The sequence below is a fragment of the Astatotilapia calliptera genome, chromosome 23 (genome assembly GCF_900246225.1).
Source record: "Astatotilapia calliptera chromosome 23, fAstCal1.2, whole genome shotgun sequence".
Classification (NCBI taxonomy): Eukaryota; Metazoa; Chordata; class Actinopteri; order Cichliformes; family Cichlidae; genus Astatotilapia; species Astatotilapia calliptera.
In genome coordinates, this window is record NC_039323.1 from 40,912,412 (window position 1) to 40,932,639 (window position 20,228).

Below are 20,228 nucleotides of genomic sequence, written 5' to 3' on the forward strand. Positions count from 1 at the left end.
TGGATGCTTAAAGCATCCACACAATAAAGAATAAAGAGAAACAGGAACTCAATAGTGTGGATGCTTAAAGCATCCACACAATAATAAAAAGAAGAAGAACAAGACTGTATAGCAGGGCTCTTATCCAGGAAGGGAGATCAACAAACTCAAAAGAAACTCCGAATTGATAAACGCTGAGCGTCCAGAACAGCTGATCAGAGTTAGTTTAATCAACTCTGAGTATGCCCACCCTGAGGTAAGCACGTGCGTGATACCATTTTTTTTTAACCCAATCCAAAATCCAAAAGCCTATGATTCACCATGGAAACCGGGCAGAGAAAACGCTCGGCTTACTTCACCCCACTTGAAATAGATATTCTGCTGAGTGTATATGGAGAGTACGAACACATTTTTAGCAAGAAAGGCAACACGGCTGCAGCAGCAAAGGAGAGAGAACTGGCGTGGGAGAGAATTGCAGCGCGTGTAAATGCGTGAGTTGAAACGGTAAATACTAGTCAATACAATCCTGAGATGCATTTACAGGCGAATTTTTACTCATAATTTTAATTAAGGTGCAATACGGGAACAAAAAGGACTTGGCAGCAGCTGAAAATGAAATATAAAAACATAGTTCAAACAGGTAAGGCCCACTTTTTCTTTTGTATATGAGTCCATAAATGTTTTTTTAAACCCACAGGCCTAATATCCTGCTCAGATTAACATATGGCTTCAATTTAGCTAACAGAAAGAAGGCAGAGGCTCGCAAAGTGGTTGAAGGGGCACCTCCATCCATGCTGACGGAGGCAGAACAGTTTTCCAAGAGTAAGGATACTGGATGCCCGGTGGCTGAGCCCGTCACCCCACAGAGCGCAAGTGTCTGCATAAAATGTAATTATTTATAGCACACACATACATGAAATTTGAATATGTGGGATGAAATTCTCATTTCCTTCCTTTTTATAAACATAACCAAGTAAATTTTAGTGCCAACAGTTTAAGTGTTAAAGTGAATGAAAATTTAATGAATTACTGAGTGAAGTAAAAGGCAAAGCATAAAGGTTCAAATGCAACAAACAAACCAAAAATCGAATTCATTTATATCTCTTTTAAAAATAACTAAAAAGAAGCAATACTTCAGGAACCATCTCAGCCAGACTCTTTGGCCACGTCTGACCAAAGTACATAGTGAGTTATACTACAAATTACAATTCACAAGTGTTTGAAATGGGATCATTTCTGTCTGCATTGTCTCAACTAAAGGTTCAGTACATTTGGTGAAACAGTAGCTAAATTTCTTCATCAGCAGTGCAGTACTGATCCTTGTTACTAGTATTAGCTTGGACATGCATTTTCCATAATGTCTTTATTACTTAGGAATGCTGTTCCCTGCTGACTTATTCATAATGCCATCATGTGCTATAACACATCTGCATATTTATTTCAACAGTTGCTGATGGCCTTGATGAGACTCCTACTTCAGCAGAAGCATTTCCATCCCTTCCATCTGTAAGTAGGTGACTGAGTGCTCCTGAGATATTTCTAAAGAAAGGTTTCTAAAACAGAATGTTGCTCTTCATCACAGGAAGCAGACGAAGATGACGATAAGGATACATTATCTGCTGAGATAGAACCAGATAGACCTAGTGAGGTACACACCATGACAGTAGAGGTATGTTTTAGTCGTGTGTTCTTGTATTTGAAATGTGCAGTGAAGTGATGACGATGACTGGAAAACAACCTTCATATTCATGTTTTTATCTTTTAAATTAACAGAGCAAGGCCGAACATTATCAAGAGGAAGCTCCATCAACTACCCCAGCACATATTAACACAGTGAGACGTTCAATGCCATTCTGCATTTTCATAGCTTTATTTAAACTGCACCATGCATACATTTCAAGCCATTCTTACATTTTACAGTTACCAGTTAAAGAAATTTACAAAATGCACCTCATCCAAACAATGACAAAAACTGACAAAGAAATCACATACTTGGATCGTCAGATTAGAAAGACAGATCTGGAAATTGAATTACTGGAGCACCAGCTAGAGGTGGGTAACATGTTACAGGTGGTTACTCTCAGATAAATCCACAAATGATAATGGCTGGTTTTGTATTTGTAGGAAATAAAGAAGAACAAATAAAATGTTGAATAAAGAGTCCTGATTTATCCTCTGGGGGTGGGGTAAACTAATCTGAAAAGCGATTTTAGCAAATGGTTTCTCTGACAGCTCTTGCATCATGAACATTTTCAGGGTGAACAGGATCCTCTTCCCCAGGTTCATCCAGTCATATGGCAGGGTGCTGCTAAGAGAGGCAATATTATGGAGAACAACACATGCCACAGTTCTCTCTGATGATACCTTGAGTCTATGCAGGCACTGGAACCAGGATTTGAATATTCCTAGAGTCATGTCCACCCAGAGATGGGGAAGTTTAATTACAGCAGCTACAATCCCAAGTATAATCATGAAGTATAACTGAAGGATTTGTACATCAGTCACCTGCTGTGCTACAGAATTCCTCTTTAATACTCCTTCTTACCTTACGAGATTTCTTATTTGGAATACTACAAAATTTTGTAGCTCATGTGTAAGAGAAAAGTAAATCTTTCTAACTGGTGCATAGTTTGTGTCATAAAGGAAACCCCTGATGGTGACAAAGCAAATTGCCACACAAAGAGGTTAGTCTGATGTGAAAAGCACGACCTCGCTGTGTTATATTTGATATGTATAGGGTTGGAGCAAAATGTTCGTAATGGAGACATTCAACGAGATGCTCATCTGGGAATGAAAAAAACTTCTAATCAGGGTGTCACGCACAGAGATCTGAAAGATCTTCCGGGGATGGTGACACTATATAGGCAGCGATTTTATACCTGTTAATCTCTAAGATAGATCTTAATCTGCTCTGGTGCAGGTTTGGTTCAAGGCAGGCATGTGCAATAGTGCAACCTCTGGTACTGATCGGATGCTAAGTAATTACATGGCCGGTACCAATACCGATATTTTGATCTTACAAAGGCAGCTTATGTCTGGGTGAGCAGTGCGTCATGACTTATGAGATTAATCATCAAGTTACAAATTCTTAACACATTTTAATGAGCACTAAATCACTGTTAACACAACAAAACACACCTCAGGTTTTCAGGTTTTTTTGAAACTGGGGTTTTTGGAGACCTGAAATGTAAACATACCTGTCTCTTAAGGAGTTTGTGTTAACTTCCATTGTTTAAAAGCGAGGCTATAAATAAAATAGATGTGACAGTCAGTGCAAAAAAGTTCTGACATTTTTCACAGTACAGCTACAGTGGGCTACATACTGGACATAGAGGACTGAAACAAAATATCAGCCCTGTTATGCTAGTATCGACCCAATACGTGTTGGTATGGATACAATAGACTTTGTTTTAACTGAAATAAGCAGTATTTGTTTTGATCTGCTCACCTCTGATTCACAGCATAAGTTACCATGGGGATTTAGTCCTGTGAGAAGTGAACCCCCTTCATAGTATAGGTAACCCTGAAGTTACCTACATAAGACAAAATCCTGCTTTGTAGTTTAAGCTTCTGCTCCGGTATCAGGTTATATTTGTTTCGATCTGCTCGCCTCTAATTCACAGCATAGCTTACCATGGTGATTAAGCCAGGTAAAACTTTCATACTACTGAAAGCTCAGATTTAAAGCTCAATACAGCCAAGCTGACTTTGCTCTGTACTTCAACGCATCTGTCCAGTTTTTTTTCTTTTCTTTTCCATCATGGACTGTATGCTTTCATACAGTTGTGTTTTTCACGAGAGACCCCTGAAGGCCACACTGATTGGAATCTCGGAGCAGCTGAGAGACAAACACACTGAGCCCGGAGAGCGACGGGAAATGGTTTTGGAAACAGCGGCGTGTTATGAAAGCAGCCGGGAAAGCGCGTACCTGCAGGTGTTATACTTATAGCTGCCTGCCACAGGTAAGTTTCACTCCGCCACAGTGGTAACTCTGCTAGCTGATGGGAAGAAGCTGTTAACTCCCAAGTGAGACCCTAAACTGTACTATTCACAAATGTGTAGTTTTATTTTAGTACATTTAAAAAGTTGTTTTACCTCGAAAATCTGTAATTTGTCACATTTCTTGTACGCAAACGGTTTTACTCCACAAATGAGCTGAACAGTCATGTTTTCAGCAGTCTAAGTAGTTTGCCCTCGGGTTATTCTTCTGTTTTTTCGTTTACATAAAGCACTGAGTGGTTTTTCTCCCCCTGAGCCTTACTTTCTGTGGAGAACTTGGCATGCCACAAGAAACAGGCAAATTAGTTAACGGTGTCCAGAAATCTTTTTATTACTTTTCTGTGTCAGTTGTTATTTGCTTGTTTCCAGGGTAGAGTCATCAATATATTTTTGCTTTGCTTTGTGTTACGAAATGGACATTCCTGCTGCTTTGCTATCATCTTAGCTTACTGACCTTAGTCATAGAGGCTATAAAATGGAGAGAATGGAACGAATCGCTCTTTGGGTGTAGGACCTTGTTGCATTGACCGTCTGCTGACATTTGGCCATGAACCTAAGAGCCTCACTGCTGCTATTACCCCCACTCTCTGATGAACCCCACGCACCCTATGCATTGCTATAGCATGTTTCATTATTTGCAGGGTATTGTGAATGACTCTAGTATGTGTGCTTTGAACTCCACTATCATATTAGACATTCTTTAAATCCATAGGGAGCAATCCATTCTAATATTGAACTGCTGAAAGCTTGCATCATAAAGAGACCTTAGTTTAAGAGGCAGTTCTTGGAGCAGCTTGAGCTGAATTCAGTAGGTTGTAATACCTTGTGCAGTTGTGATAATGCTCAAAATGATTTATGAAGGAAAATCTCATCATCTAGTGTCTGTTGTTTGTTTTGATAGTCTTCAGTAGTGATCTGGTCCCTGTACTAAAGACTGAGTTCATCATACCCAGGGTGCCATTCTGTTATCTGGCTTCTCTTTAGTGTAACATCAACAATCAGCGGGAACAGGCACACAGTGCTGGTTATCAGATTGCTAAGTTAACCCAGTCACAAAAATGAAGTTTACTGGCAGCAGAATTGACGATAAAATTATGCTATAGTAAAGATATGAAACTGTTACGCCCAATACAGACCGAAAATAACACTGCTGCTGCAGACACACCAGCTGAGTGAGAGAAAAAGCAGTTTACAGTAGTTTAGTATTAAAAGAAACCAGAATAAACACGTAGGCTTAGTCTGCATTCAAAGGCATTTTTAAATCTGCTTGGAAGACCCACTTTTTCTGTGTGGCGTTTGACCAAGTGTGAAATTTTATTGTTTTATTTTATTGTGTCAATCCATGTTTTTGTGTCTTGCACTTTTAAAAAAAATAAAAAAATTCTTATATATAATTGTAACTGTTTGGTGCTTTATAAATAAAACCTGGCTCAGCTTTGTATCTTTAGTTCATCTATCCACCAGATTTCTGTGGTCACAGGAAAGATAACTTCACCAGCTCAAAGTTCAAACTCATAATCTGATTACAGAATGCCTGCACGTTGTTAACGTAGGAAACATCGGAACTTTTGTGATTCTGTTTACTCTTAATTTCTTAGTTTTGATCCCCCTTCTGCTTTGCTTTTGCACACATTTTTTTTTTTTCATAATTTCCCAGGTTTTTGCCAACAATAATGCTCAAAAGTCACAGTTTAAAACAAAACAACTGTCTGGTTCACAACAAACAACTATTCAGACTGGTACTCTGCTGGGCCCCAGCAATTAGAAACTGAACCAAACACTTCAGTGTATGGAGGATGTTTGTGTCGTTGGAGAAACTGTAAAATCTGATTTATTTTTATTCACACCTGTGAGATACATTATCAAACTTAAACTCTAAACAGGGACAAAGATACAGTGACTTGTGTTGATCAGATTTAAATTCAAACTACAATATTGTCATAAATCATAAAGTAAATGTTCACCATTCTAGAAGCAATAAATAAAATGAGCCACAACTCACTGAGTTGTTTTTGTTATTTTTAAATTAAGTATTAATAATATTGTTGGTAGAGCCTCTGTCATCTCATTAACTCCACTTTTACTCTCCCTCTCTGCATGCAGCAGGTTTAAAGGTTGTCCTGAATGAAATGGCAGAAGGGTACGACTGGTTCACCAACCAAAGAAAATCTCCACCTGCTTCCTATTCCCCTCTTTCATGTCATGACAGCGGCTCCATCCAAAAATGTCTGCCAGTGAAAACTCTGCAGCCTTTCTCGAATGATGGTAAAATTGAGCATGACGAAGACTCTGGGGGCCGTCAGTTGAATGAGGGTCCTTCACCTCATTTGTATGAGGAACTTTTCTGTGCCGGTCAAACTTCCATCCCTCTGGGCCATCTGGCCAGTGCCCTCATGACCTCGTCTGGGCTGAAGACTGATGTGGTGAAACAAGGTTACCTGGGGAAGCTGGAGCGGAACCACAAGAGATATTTTGTCCTCAGAGCAGGGAGTCACACTGGGCCGAGCCGACTCGAGTGGTACAAGAGCCAGGAGAAGTTCATGGCAAAGGAGAAGTCTTCTGGCAAAGCTGCGCTGTTTGGGTCGAGCAAACAAGGGTCTGTAAAAGTGACTTTATATGTGAAGCATATGATACAGCACCCTCAAATTGATGTTTTTAGTAGTTTCTTTATAAATCTCTATATAATAATACAGTTAAAAATATTTCAACTATTAGCAGGTAGTCCTAAATTTAAAAAGTATGATACTCAAAACATGTGTCCAAAAATAGGTGTGTTTGTAGAGGGTTTATAGGATGTATGTCTTTCATTTTCATCTGAAGAAGCATTAAAATCTAACTGTATTTAATTCCCCAGAGTGATTTACTTGCGGTGCTGTCTTGGCGTGAGCCGGATTGCCAGTTCCCGGAAAGGCCACACTGTGGCGTTGTATCCCAAGGATCAGACCATGGTGCTGGTGATGGAGGACCAGAAGGAGCAGGAGGATTGGTATGTAGCCCTTAAGAAACTGATGGAGGAAGAGCAAAACGATGAAGAGTATGGCGAAGGGGCTGATGAAGATGATGATGGCTATTGCACTCTGCCCCCTGCTGCTTTCTTTAAAGAGGTTAGAGCACTTTTCGGTTGTAGTTAAGATCATAAGCAGTTGATTAAATATACTGAATTTAATAACATCTTGATCAAAGCGAGTAGCTTCCCTGATACTCAGAATCAATCAGAAATGGCAAATATGACAACCTTATTCTCAATAGGACACATTTATGCCACACAAGTGCTGTACCTCCTTCAAAAAGAAACCTAATCTAATGATTAAACATAAAAAAGGACTGTGCAGAATTCATATTTTCATCAGATGGCTGCTTTGACACCCTCAGTCAATTCAAAATAGTAATTAAAAAAACCTCCCAGCTGTCTTGCTCCAACCTGTTTCTGTCACATTGTCTAAGGTTTGGCCCATTACGGTGAAGCCCAGAGGTCTGGGTAGTTCCAAGTCCCTCACTGGTGAGAATCGGCTCTGCCTCACAGCAACATCTCTGATCTTGGTGAGAGTGGGTGCAGGAAATGATTTGCCATCCGTCACGATACCTTTGTTGAGCGTTCGCCGCTTTGGCCACTTGGAGGGCTTGTTCTACTTGGAGCTCGGCAGGTCTGCACCAAATGGTCCTGGAGAGATTTGGATGGAAACAAATGACCAAGGTAATTAAACAAACAAAAAAATGTTGTGTTGAGGCCTGACTGGATAAAAGTAAAGAGTGTGACTCATCCTGGTGTATATGTTCTTTACAGGAAACAGAATACTGGCCCAGCATATTCACGAGGCAGTTCGGGAGGCAGTTCGGGCACTAAGAGTTCTTCCAGAGTTGAGCTGCTCTCCAGTCTCCAGTCAGAGTCAGAATAAAGGCCTTCTGGCCTCAAAACGCTGCAGACCTAAATACAGAAACAGAATGGTGAATGTAAGACCACAGCGTCCCTTAGTCTTGTTCCCCAGAAGTCCTGACATACAGACTAGTCCTGCACAGTCTTGTGTAAAGCCCCTCGAACCAGACGAAACAAATCCTGAATCGTCTCCAAGCTCGAGCTTTAATTTCAGCCCTTGCAGATCTCAGAATAGGTCCATTTCTGAAACTTGGAGTGACATGGAAATGAAGATGGACCAATGTGATGCCGCAGCCTGTGAGATGCAGGAGTCCGTTGACGACAGGGAGGGACTGGGATACATGGTCATGTCCCCTCATGTTAGCCGCAGCTCATCTGTGTTATCTCATGATGACTATGTTACCATGGCAAGCCCACATAAAAATAGCCAGCCAGCTTACTCGTCATCCTCTGCTTCTCTGCAGACATCATTCATCAGGCAAGTCTTTTTCTTACCTATATTGGTACTAGCAGAATATATGATCTTGAAACAATGGCTGAAATACTTTTGACAGAGGGTACCGCAAATAAAAATGTCAGAATTGATCAACATGTTTTTTGTTTTTGTTGTTTTGGTTCACCTTGGCTGCCAGTTGTGTAATTTCTAGAGTAAAACTTTTGTCGTTTTAGCTCCTCCTCTGACAGCAGCTCTCCCCTGGACCCGCCTCATCATCTGACCAATGAGCACAGTCGGCCACACTGGCTGATGACACCAGCCCAACAGTCAAAAATGGATGCTGACCAATCGCAGATGAGCATCAGTTGCTCCACTGAACCACAAGTTGATACAAAGCAGGAAGGCAGTAAAAGCTCAGCACAGACTGGAGTCACTTCTCCTTTAGGGGGCATTGATGGGTCCGACCTGAAAATTCCATTTGTCACATTTGGATCAGGCTGTAGTGGGCCGATCCAGGCTAGTTTCAACTTGGATACAGATCAGTCTAGTCAATTCCAAGCTGTACCAGGCCAGTCTAGTATTAGAAGATGCTGGCTGTCATTGCTTCTGCCTGCTTGCCTTCAAGCTGAGGACGCATCCTGAGTGTTTGTAATGATTTAATGTTTTGTTTGAATCTCAGTAGTGTAAAGAAAAGCTGATTATTTATAGGTCACTTTACAAATGAAAAACTTGAAAATTAAAAGAAATATTTCAGTGAGATTGTTGCTGACACTTGTTGCACTTGATCACTTGCAGTCGTTGCACATGAAAAGAGAAGCTGGGACTAACGTCTTTACACAGTTTAGTAATGAGTATACTTTTGAGAAAAATAAAGTTGTTGTTTTACAGTTTGTCTGTAAAAGCGCACAGTGTGCCTCTTTTTGTCAGTGGGTGTTGTTTTGGGGGGTTTCTTCTGCTTGGAGTCTTGTTGTTTCGTGGAGGAAAAAAATTGTTAAATAAAATGACATAAATTGAGTTTTTCTAAAAGTTTTTCTTCCCCTGTTTGGTAAAAAATTGTAAATGCCAGTTGATAAAATGCAAGTGATGCATTATATCTAATCCGTCTGTTAACACGTCACTAACTGTTCTCTAGCAAGACTTTAACACAACATATTAAAACTATATTTAAACTGTAGGGAATTAAGTGTTGAGTGGCCGGTGACTGTTAAGCTTATTTCTAGCTTCAAAATAGATTTTTAATATGCTACCATGTCGATGGATTTGTGAACATGTATATCATATGCACAACTGTGTGTGGCCTATCTCCATTCAAATAAAGTGTAGTACTCTACAATACTCTAATTAAATTCAAATGTAGGAACATTTCCTATTCCTGTATCAATACAATGAGGACAATGACCTAACACTGTTGTATTGCAACATGGAGTAGTGTCCAAAAGCCACCCCCTTATTTCTTTATATTCTGCTAGGAAAATGGGTGCAATGAACCATTTGCAAGCATACATGGAAATACAGGACGTAACGCAAAAACAGTTGTAGTACTTTAATGCTCAGCACAGCCTGAAGTATTTTAGGCAGCTTTTAAGTAGTCTTCAGGAATAGAAGGACACTCAAAGCTCTTCTTTGGATGAGAAAAAATGATGCAACTGTAGCTGTAGTATTGATTCTGATATAGTGCAGGCCTGAGCCTGACTTGTAATGCACACTGGCAGAGCAGTTACTGCAAATAAATCCAGATGTGGCCACCAGGAACATCATGGAAGCCTTTTGTGCTTAAACATAAAAACCACGTCGTGGGGTATGAACCCAAAGAGAAGAAAAACAGGATGTCTGTGTTTGCAATTATACTGAAGAACAAGCTGTTTTCTAGTTTGGGAAATTGACTTCGGCTGTGATCTTGCAATACTGTCTGTGGCTTTTTCCTGTTGAAATATAATACACTGCTCTTCTTTATTCAAGTGGGTGTCAAATTCTTATTAAGCTGTAAAGCAGTGTCACTGCTGAGCGCTACTGCTGCTCATCCCTTTAAGTCTGTATACAAACAAAAGTCAATGACTGTAACTTTGTTATTATTGCATGCTGTAGTACCTAAGAGTACGCATGTTCTTAGTGTTTTCTATCATTTCAGTGTCCTGAATGGTTCTAGGAATCCTCACAATAACAAACAGTGCTTTATAGAGGCTGTAACAACAATTACATGCTAAGCTGCCTCTGTAACTGTGCAGCTGTGTTTCGTTTTAACGTTATTCTACCTAAAATCATGTCTCACTAATGCATTACTATGTTCTCTGTATGTAGTGTACTAACTCACTGCGTCACTGTATTCAGATGTGTTTTCTTGCTTCTGTGGACATAAACACACTCAGATGGTTTTTGTGGTAATGACTGGCATGTGTCTGATCCTGCCACTAACACACGACTCTGAATATTCACAACGTCAGGAGCCTAAGCACCATCCGGCCTGGTTAGAACCTGAAAGGAAGACTGCCTCTTTTTGAAAAGTGTTGTCTTTTCTTGTGTGTGTGTTTAGCCTCATGCTTTTGAATGTTCAAATACTGGCCCAGAGAAGAACAGACCACTATTGAGTTAAGGCCTGGTCACCAGGCACTCCCAAACAAGCTCCCTCACCAGACCTAGCATCAGGATGGGGTCTCCACCGGTGTCCCTGGGTATCTCCAGTAAGGTTTATATATTCAGAAATCAGTTTATGGACTGATTTCAGATTTTGAGTTGCACTTAGTCTGACCCCTCACCCAGGACCATTTGCCCTGACAACATTGCTCCTGAAATCTAACATCTCATCACAATAAGGTGAGTCCTGACACATACAGGGTCTCCATCAAAAGGAATCATCTAAGGTGCATTAGGCATCTGATCAGGACGCCTAATGCATCCTGCATTGGAGTCTTAGATGAGGCGTTTTGGGCTTGTCCCACAGATAGGAGACCATGGGAGACCAGGGCAGGATGGGAAGATTATGTGTGATGACTGGCCTGGAAACCAAATGGTAGAAGTGCTGGAAGAGGCAGCTGGGGAAAGTGAGGTCTGGGCATGTATGGTTACTACCCTATGACCCAGACCTGGATAAATGATTGGTATTTAAAAATGCTTGTTGATATGTTTTTAAGACACATCAATAAAATATATTTTGCACATTTATGCTATTAGACTCTGGAGCTCCCCCATGTTCAACGTGATTCACTTACCAAAACAAAAAAGAAGTGCAATAAACAATCTGAGTGAATTTGACAAAGACAGTTGGTGATAGCAACAGATATTAACATTATTGTTAAATGAAAAATTTTGTTTTTTTGCAAAGATTATCATCATGTACACAAAATCTGATACATGATTACAATTTTCATTTTTAATGTATGCTGTGATTAGTTAGTGCTCATTTAAAAGTTTAGGAATTGTTGTGCCCATGGTGCAGTTGTCATTGAGATTTCCTTTGAGAGGAAACATGACATGTAGAGTTTTTATGAAATGACAGAGACTAACAAGAGCTCAACTACAATAGGCTCATCCCAAACTGGATTTTTTATTCTATTAAAGCCACAACTTTAAAAAAACTAAAAATGTTTCCTCTTGTACCCGTTGTGTGAATTCTGTGGTAAACATGTTGCCCCATGTGATTTGATCTGTGAAGGAGAACGAGAAATGCATGCCACTTTCTTCATTTACGCTTTCTCTCGGAAACACTTTCTAAGACACTATGTCAAAATTTAGCTTTGTTCTTACATACACATACAATTTTACTTTACATTTCTGGGGGCAGACATTTAATTTGGTTATTAGCTTTCTAGGGATTTTTGTTTGTTTGTTTGCTTTTGTGTGTGTTTTGCCATTTCACTTTTTTTTATCAAGCTTTTTTCCAGGATGGGATAATGTTTATATTTCTACAACTGCATATTTTGGAAGATTTTGCTTCTCTATGTACAAACTGCTTCCAGCACTGTTGCACAGTACAACAATGCAATGCCTTTCAGTGGTTTCAACAACTTGATGCAGTTAGAGCAATGCAGTTCAGTGTAATACTTTAACCTTTCAGTATTTACAATCAGAATTGGTGGGGTGGAGCATGTTTCAACATCAGCAACTTCCCCCTATAAGAAACACGACAGAGCAGGATCAGTGGTGAGAAACTTGGACTTCTGGATGCTAATTTCTCTCTCCTAATGATGACTCTCCTGCACACTGTCCTTGCTCTGGTCCTCAGCTGGACAGGTCTCTCTTCAGTCCTGTACATTTTCAGTACTGGACTGTTTACTGTGGTTGCACTTTGGACTGCGAGGCTGCTGCTGCGTCACGCCTGGTACACTCACAAGTTGTCCTGTTTCAGCAAACCACAGACACGTTCATGGCTGTTGGGCCATCTTGGGAAGGTACGACACGCAGCAATCATCTAGATTTTTATGATCTATTTGACATATTTATCTCTAAATCGTAACATAACTGTAGAGTTCCGAATTAAACAGGGTTTACTTTCTGTTGCAAAATATCACCATTATTTCCTCTTCGACTGTTTTAAACACCGCAAAACTTTAAATTTTGTTTCGGGATGAAACATTTTAGATGCAGAGCACAGAAGAAGGTCTTCAGCGGGTGGATGACCTGGTGCAGACATACAAACACTCCTGCTGCTGGTTCCTCGGTCCTTTCTATCATCTGGTCAGACTCTTCCACCCTGACTACGTCAAACCTCTGCTTATGGCACCTGGTAGGGTAAAACACCAACAGTCAGTCAGTATTAAACCACATTTCCAAAGCTTTTGTTTTTCTCTCACATCATCTGTTATTTACTTTTTTCAGCCAGCATCACAGTGAAAGATGAACTCATTTATCACAATCTACAGCCATGGCTGGGTAAGTCAGACATTTCAGTTTTTCTCATCCATGGTTGCAAGATAGGATCACTGTCAAATTTTTTTAAATTACCCAGTCTTAATAGAACATAGGAAATACAGGAAAGAATTATTCCTGCAAACTCTCTTTTTTCTCTCAGGAAACAGTGTGTTGATCAGTAACGGAGAGGTGTGGTCTCGCAAGAGGCGGCTGCTCACTCCAGCTTTTCATTTTGATATTTTGAAGAGCTACATTGCCGTTTTTAACTCCTCAGCTAAAACCATGCATGTAAGAGACACACAGGCACACATACAGATACACTTTTAGTTTTTACTGACATATTTAGACAAGCAAACACTTGAAACCTTTAAAAACTGCATATGGTTAAACTGATACAGTAATGAGGAAAATTAGGTTTCCAGTTAACTTCAGGTTACAAATTAAGTTAATTGAAGGTTACCCATAATCTTCTTATGGCCTCTGACAGTGGCCTCCTCTCTGTGCTTATCCTGCTAGACCTCAATGCAGCATTTGATACTGCTCACCATAATATTTTGCTACAGAGATTAGAACATGCCCTTTTTAAAAAAAAAAAATTATTTTTTTTTAGACTTTACAGTGTGACTGTATTTATTCAGGGTCAGGACAAGATCTCATTTCAGATTTCAGAACTCCTTTACAACGTTTGTGTAATGTTTTCTTGAATAGCTTCTGAAGGACGGTTTTGATTCAAGTTATCAAAAGTTCCTGTTTGGGAAATTGTGAAGACAACTTTTGTTTTCTTTTACAAATTACACGTGCACAGCTCTTATATTTGAGCTTCTCTGGGTGATGGCAGTCAGACTTTTGTTGCTTTCATCTTGCTCATGACAGATTTGTGTTGCACAAGAATGTTTGACACTGTATGTTTCGTCCTCACTGGTAGGTACCCATTACTACACATCACAAAGAGCATGTATAGAGGCGCTGCGCACACAAGCACACAACAGCAGTGACAAAACTGCGTACCCCAGAGGTTCCCGTTGCCACATTTCTCATTATATCAAGCCGTGTGAAGCTCACTTTGTATGGAGTTGCTATGGTTACTTGTTAGATCCAGCTGGTTATAGATTTTATATTTGTGTATTGTTTTATTTATATATTTGAATATTATATTATGATATTTTCCAGTATTGTCAAAAACGTATGCTTATCATGCACAGAGCAGGTGCTGTAAATTATATACCATATGAATCACACACCACATATGATTTGTTTCCATGCTTATGCTCACACCTTTATCCTGTTAATCCCTCCTTGTTTCCGTTTTCAGGACAAGTGGTGCCGACTTGTAGCAGAAGGCAAAACTAATCTGGAGATGTTTGACCACGTCACTCTGATGACTCTGGACAGTTTACTGAAATGTGCCTTCAGCTACGACAGCAACTGTCAGCAGTGAGATCAGCCACTTACTTCAACTGATATCTCCCATTTTTGTTGTAGTTGTCAGTTTCTAAGAAGATTGTCCCTCCAGGTCTTCCAGTGAGTACGTGTCAGCCATAGTGGAGCTCAGTGACCTGATAATAGAGCGTAGAGAAAAAAATATTTTACACCACTGGGACTGGATTTACTGGAAGACTCGGCAGGGGGAACGATTCAAACAAGCCTTAAACACAGTACACAGGTAATAATCTGACCTTCTGACATTCTGCAGCTCAGTTACACAAGTCACATAGAAGGCTGCAATTGTGATGACACATTGTTACTCCCAAATGGTGAAAACTAAACTGTTACTGTCCTTTATGTTGCTTATCTTCTTTTCCTTGTGCAATACTGTTGAAAAAAAATCTATTTAAATCTAATGTTCTAGATACTTTTGATGCTGTAATATTCTTGAATAGTAACTTGTAATTATGTCTAATGAACTGTTGAGTATGGTAAAGGCAGGCTAGTGATGTAAACCGCTGCATTCTGGTTTACAGGTTCACTAGGGATGTGGTTGAGAAGCGCCGCACCCTCCTTAACCAACAGAGGGAGACAGAAGCACAATCTGAAATTGCTCCAACAGCCCAGAAGAGGAAAGATTTTGTAGACATCCTGTTGTTGACAAAGGTAGGATGGTACTCAACTTTAATAGAAAGCGACTGAAAGAAAATGAGCCGGGCTGAGCCGAGTAGATACCAGGAGGAGGTAGTAGTGGAAAAAAGGAGTGTATAGAGCCATTTTTAATTGAAATACTGCACCGGCTTAAGTGTCTCTTAAATAAGGGTTTGTAACATGTAGATGATTCATAATGAGGAAATTTCAACATAGCCAGACTTTCTCTGCATTAGCTGACTTCACATAATACTAGATGTCAAAATCTCACAGAGGTGAAAAATAAATTACCTGGAGTCATATTTAGTTTACTACTTCGTGCACTTTTGCTGCTGCTGTATATTTCATACAGCTGCACATTAAAGTTAAAACTTTTCATACATTTAAACATTAAAAGTTACTCTGTGTATATATATGTATACACTCATGTTTAAAAATGATTAAATCAACAAGGCACTTTGTTCACATTGTACTACATTAACTGTTTATTAAAACCTCTTTGCAGAAAAATTCAATCTTTCACTTCATTCTACCTGCATGAAGAATGTATCATAGCAAATCTCACAGCAAAATATTAGTTGTTGGATCTCTACATTTTCCCCGTGTGTTTTAGCATGCAGCACAGTTTCTGCTGCTTTGGGAGTAAGACAATATTTAGATGACACATATCTTTGGCCAAATGGAATTCAACTGTATTGATTTCACTGCATATTCTTCGAGCTGGTTGGATATATAGATGTGCTATACAGGCTCACTCTTATGGGCATCTGAGTGGGTCCTGGATAAGTCCTTTTAGTGACCAGTGACTTGTTTTTCTTGGCCTCCGCATATTAATTATCCTGCAGTTTGTGGTGTGTTTTCAGGCAGTTATATAATAATACCCTTTCCATATGATATGTTCTTGGTTAAGCTTCTGTTCATGGATGTAGTGTTTTAGGCTACATCCAGATGAACAAAATCAACCTTTTGGGATTTAATTAGCTGGATTATTGAGTATGCATCAGTTATTCGCTTCCAGAGCCATTATATTTGAACTATTACTGAGACAGCTCTGAAATAATCATGTAGAACTGATCTATATGTGGAATTCTGTGCAGACAGAGAACCTCCACCAGTCATTAGTGGCCTGGAACAGGTGATGGTATGGACCTTCCACACATATGCGTAAACTAAGTGAAAGTGTGTAGGAAGATAGTGTTGGGGACACTTTGAAATTGGCCACAGTGTAGGTAAATAGTTAGAAGTGAAACAGGGCATTTTAACATTGATCTCAAAAAGGCCTTCGACACAATCAATCACTCAATTTTATTGGATAAATTGGAAAGATATGGTATTCGAGGGAAAGCTGGTAACTGGTTAAAAAGTTACCTAACGGGTCGGGAACAATATGTTAGCATAGGGCATTACCATTCAGAGAAACTTGGTATTACATGTGGTGTTCCCCAAGGGTCAGTGTTGGGACCAAAACTTTTCAATGTATACATAAATGATATTTTTGATGTTTCTCAAGTACTTAAACTCATACTGTTCGCAGATGACACCAACATATTTTTCAGTAGCGATGATTATACTGATCTTGTAATGACCGTAAACAGGGAGCTAAAATTAATAAAAAAATGGATGGACATAAATAAATTATCATTAAATATAAATAAAACTAAAGCAATGTTTTTTGGTAATTTAAAATATAATATAGAATTACCAATTATCATTGAAGGTGTACCAATTGATAATGTGAGTGAAAACAAATTTTTGGGAGTTATAATTGATAATAAAATTTCATGGAAACCCCACGTCAGACACATAAAAACCAAAATTTCCAGAAGCCTCGCAGTTTTGAACAAAGTGAAACAATTCCTTGATAAAGATGCACTTCGTACTCTGTACTGTACCCTGGTTCTTCCATATCTTACATATTGTGTGGAAGTGTGGGGAAACACATATAAAAATACAACTAATCCATGAGTCACAGTACAGAAACGAGCACTGCGTATTATTCACAAGGCTGGTTATCTAGATCATACTCACAAATTCTTTCTTCAGGCAAAGTTACTTAAATTCCAGGATCTGGTTAATTCATATATGTACATGTGTGTGTAGATATATATATATGTATGTATGTTTGTTACTTGTAGTTATTACTGCCTGTTACCTGTGGTAATGCAATTTATAATTTATATATTCTGTATTCAGTTATGAAGGCTCTAATTGTTGGTTGCAAGCTGCCGCTTAGATGCTTGTATCTGCCCGGGGCTGTTGATGGGTCTGTATGCAATGATGGGCGTAGCTGCGGGAAGTTTGTTTTTTTTGTTGATGAGTGAGTATAGGGGTGGGATTTAATAAGTTTTCTTCGTCCCACTCCTTTTTCAGGCAATTTTTGTTTTTTGTTTTGTGCATTTTATGTTCAATATAGGTATTTGTTGTGCCTGAAAATGAACAAATAAATGAAATGAATGAAATGAAATGAACATGCATTACATTTTTGGCACTGCATTAGTTGCAAGATGTCTGTGTGTTGAAGGATGAAGATGGGCAAGGACTAACGGACGAGGAAATGCAGGCTGAGGCCAACACTTTCATGTTTGCAGGTGACATGTTACAGTAACATCTGTGGTCACACATAAAAATTACACCATAGTGGTAACTGCTGCTGTATACTCTAGGATGTCTCTTTAAAGCTGCAGCTCATAGTTTGCTGTCATTATCCTCACACTTTGCAAATCTTCCTTCTTCTCGGGCAGGTCATGACACAACAGCCAGTGCCATCTGCTGGACGCTTTATAATTTAGCACGCCATGAACACTATCAGGAAAAATGCAGACAGGAAGTGATGGACCTGATAGAGGGACGAGATGGACAAGAAATCCAGTGGTCAGAAAATACAAATGCCAGCAACATTATTGGTAGTTTCAGATGTTTACATGTGAATTTTATCTCAGTGCCCTGACATGACTTGATCTTAAGGGAGGATCTGTCCAACCTTCCCTTCACCACCATGTGCATCAAAGAGAGCCTCAGACTCCACTCTCCTGTGCAGGCTGTAACACGGAGTTACACCCAGGACATGGTGCTGCCAGGAAACCGAACAGTCCCAGCAGGTGAGGGGGGAAACTCTCTTTCAAGATTTTCAAATAGACTTAGGAGATTCAAGAGCTGTGTCTTGTCATAAATCATGCTTTAGCTTTCATTTGTGAGACAGTACTTTAAGGGATACTATTTAATGAGAGATTACTATATATTAGTTCCAGTTTTTAATGTCAAGTTACACACTTAATGAGAGAAGCTGATAACGAATAAATGTTGAAGTTGTAAAAGGAAAGTTTAAGCTTTAACTAACTCAACTAATTGTTTCTTGTAAACCAGGTACAATCTGCTTGGTAAGCATTTATGGAACACACCATAACCCCACTGTTTGGACAAACCCACATGTAAGCACTTAGTAAGATCATCTTAATTTTTGATACAAATCTGTCATATTTAATCTTTGTCATTTGCTCTCTAACCAGGAATATGATCCCCAGCGATTTGACCCAAGCAACAAAAAGAGCCAAACCTCTCATGCCTTCATCCCCTTCTCCTCAGGCCCCAGGTTCAGTTTCAGAATTATTCCCAACAGTACAACTAGGAAATGTTTTGGTAGCAAAATAACAAGTATATTTTAACAGGAACTGCATTGGTCAGAAATTCGCCATGGTGGAGCTCCGTGTTGTTGTGGCGTTGACCCTGCTCAGGTTTCGACTGACCCCAGGAGTGAATCCTGAACTCGGGAGCAGCAGAGTTCGCCGTCTCCCCCAACTCGTCCTGCGTGCGGAGGGAGGCCTGTGGCTGCAGCTGGAGCCTCTGAACACGCCCACATAGCAGGAGCAGTCAGATGAATGAGCCAATAAGATGATATAGTAACTTGTGTTTTTGAGAAAAGAGTAAAGAAAAGATCAGCCAGGAAGTGAAACTTAATGCAGTATCTACGTCGATGCCCACTGACAAACGTTATCTATCTGCAGTAACTTTTTGGTGTCTTTATCTAATATAGGCAAATGCAATAATAACCATGCAACTCTTTAATGTACCTCTCAGACCGTAATTAGCAGTTTGGTTTTGAGGTTTCATACATTAATATAAGGGCTAAAATCTTCTTGTCAGAAATCGACATTTAACTGGGCAAATAAAAAAATTATCTTCTTTAACATAAAAAGAAACATAGCATTCACAATTTTGTTTCCTTTCTTACATTTTGGTGGCACAGTTGATCTGTCATAACTTCGATATACTGCAGCTCTATATTTAAGTACTGTTAAGAAAAAAAATAAGTGAATTTCAAAAAAACCTTTTTTTAGATATAAATATACGGCTTTATAGCTTTAACTTTTACCTGCAATATTTTTACATGTGTAAAAATGATTACATTTTAACTATTAATATGATGAAATGTTCCTACAGCACAACTGATCAACCTTAGAGTTGCAGAAAAGTACTGTTATTATAATGTAATTGTATGTCAATTCTGGCAGTCTTATTTAATCATAAAAATTACATACCACCCTTAAAAGTCAAAATGCTCTTAAATACTGTAAAACTAGCATCTGGGTTTGTAATTATAACAATCTACTGTTCATTGTTGATTCTATCAACTGTTATTGATATAATTTATTATTTATAACTTTATGTAAGAAATCGTGGTATTTAATAAAAAATATTTTTAAAAATAAGTTATTCCAACCTACAAAGTTTAAAATGACGTTTTATTTAAAAAATTAAAAAATGTTAATGTTATTAAATGTTATTGGTATTGTAATCACATGCACATGTAATTACATTGCTAACTACAAATCTTATCAAATCAGACTGGATTCCATATAAACACTGAAAGTTACATTTAATATTAGCTTTGGTTTGTTTGATACTATCATAACAGTGCAGTAATACGGCATAGCATTTTGATTTTTATATAAACATTTACCTACTTAAACATTATAGAGTTATGAAATTCAGTTTTCCAATGACAGCTTTTAAACACACTTC

The 20,228-nt window shown here is 38.9% G+C and overlaps 3 protein-coding genes across 3 annotated transcripts; all 3 read left to right on the top strand.

Moving 5' to 3' along the window:
* The first annotated feature begins 230 nt into the window (after positions 1 to 230).
* LOC113016561 (uncharacterized) lies at positions 231 to 2,124 on the top strand. Its single transcript, XM_026159462.1, has 8 exons — positions 231 to 470; positions 552 to 619; positions 718 to 867; positions 1,427 to 1,485; positions 1,562 to 1,648; positions 1,753 to 1,812; positions 1,900 to 2,031; positions 2,104 to 2,124. The coding sequence occupies exons 1-8, from the start codon at positions 301 to 303 to the stop codon at positions 2,122 to 2,124; spliced, it is 747 nt and encodes a 248-aa protein (XP_026015247.1). The 5' UTR covers positions 231 to 300.
* A 1,669-nt stretch (positions 2,125 to 3,793) lies between these two features.
* Positions 3,794 to 9,302, top strand: LOC113017005 (insulin receptor substrate 2-B-like). The gene is made up of 6 exons (XM_026160256.1): positions 3,794 to 3,941; positions 6,082 to 6,574; positions 6,833 to 7,082; positions 7,423 to 7,672; positions 7,763 to 8,330; positions 8,522 to 9,302. The coding sequence occupies exons 2-6, from the start codon at positions 6,108 to 6,110 to the stop codon at positions 8,928 to 8,930; spliced, it is 1,944 nt and encodes a 647-aa protein (XP_026016041.1). The 5' UTR covers positions 3,794 to 3,941; positions 6,082 to 6,107; the 3' UTR covers positions 8,931 to 9,302.
* Positions 9,303 to 12,413: 3,111 nt separating this feature from the next.
* LOC113016270 (docosahexaenoic acid omega-hydroxylase CYP4F3-like) lies at positions 12,414 to 19,413 on the top strand. Its single transcript, XM_026158977.1, has 13 exons — positions 12,414 to 12,673; positions 12,864 to 13,008; positions 13,101 to 13,154; positions 13,294 to 13,421; positions 14,446 to 14,567; positions 14,647 to 14,796; positions 15,095 to 15,224; positions 17,731 to 17,797; positions 17,951 to 18,080; positions 18,174 to 18,307; positions 18,573 to 18,637; positions 18,716 to 18,798; positions 18,875 to 19,413. Exons 1-13 carry the CDS (start codon positions 12,467 to 12,469, stop codon positions 19,065 to 19,067), a joined length of 1,608 nt encoding a protein of 535 aa, XP_026014762.1. The 5' UTR covers positions 12,414 to 12,466; the 3' UTR covers positions 19,068 to 19,413.
* The last annotated feature ends 815 nt before the right edge of the window (positions 19,414 to 20,228 follow it).

Bases quoted from the DNA above. Each gene is read 5' to 3' on its own strand.
- LOC113016561 (XM_026159462.1), top strand. From the start codon at position 301: ATGGAAACCGGGCAGAGAAAACGCTCGGCTTACTTCACCCCACTTGAA. The intron at 1,649-1,752 runs GTATGTTTTAGT...TTAAATTAACAG, and splicing joins TACACACCATGACAGTAGAG to AGCAAGGCCGAACATTATCA. The intron at 2,032-2,103 runs GTGGGTAACATG...TTGTATTTGTAG, and splicing joins TACTGGAGCACCAGCTAGAG to GAAATAAAGAAGAACAAATA.
- LOC113017005 (XM_026160256.1), top strand. From the start codon at position 6,108: ATGGCAGAAGGGTACGACTGGTTCACCAACCAAAGAAAATCTCCACCT. The intron at 6,575-6,832 runs GTCTGTAAAAGT...TTAATTCCCCAG, and splicing joins TTTGGGTCGAGCAAACAAGG to AGTGATTTACTTGCGGTGCT. The intron at 7,083-7,422 runs GTTAGAGCACTT...ACATTGTCTAAG, and splicing joins CTGCTGCTTTCTTTAAAGAG to GTTTGGCCCATTACGGTGAA.
- LOC113016270 (XM_026158977.1), top strand. From the start codon at position 12,467: ATGATGACTCTCCTGCACACTGTCCTTGCTCTGGTCCTCAGCTGGACA. The intron at 14,797-15,094 runs GTAATAATCTGA...TCTGGTTTACAG, and splicing joins GCCTTAAACACAGTACACAG to GTTCACTAGGGATGTGGTTG. The intron at 15,225-17,730 runs GTAGGATGGTAC...TGTGTGTTGAAG, and splicing joins ACATCCTGTTGTTGACAAAG to GATGAAGATGGGCAAGGACT.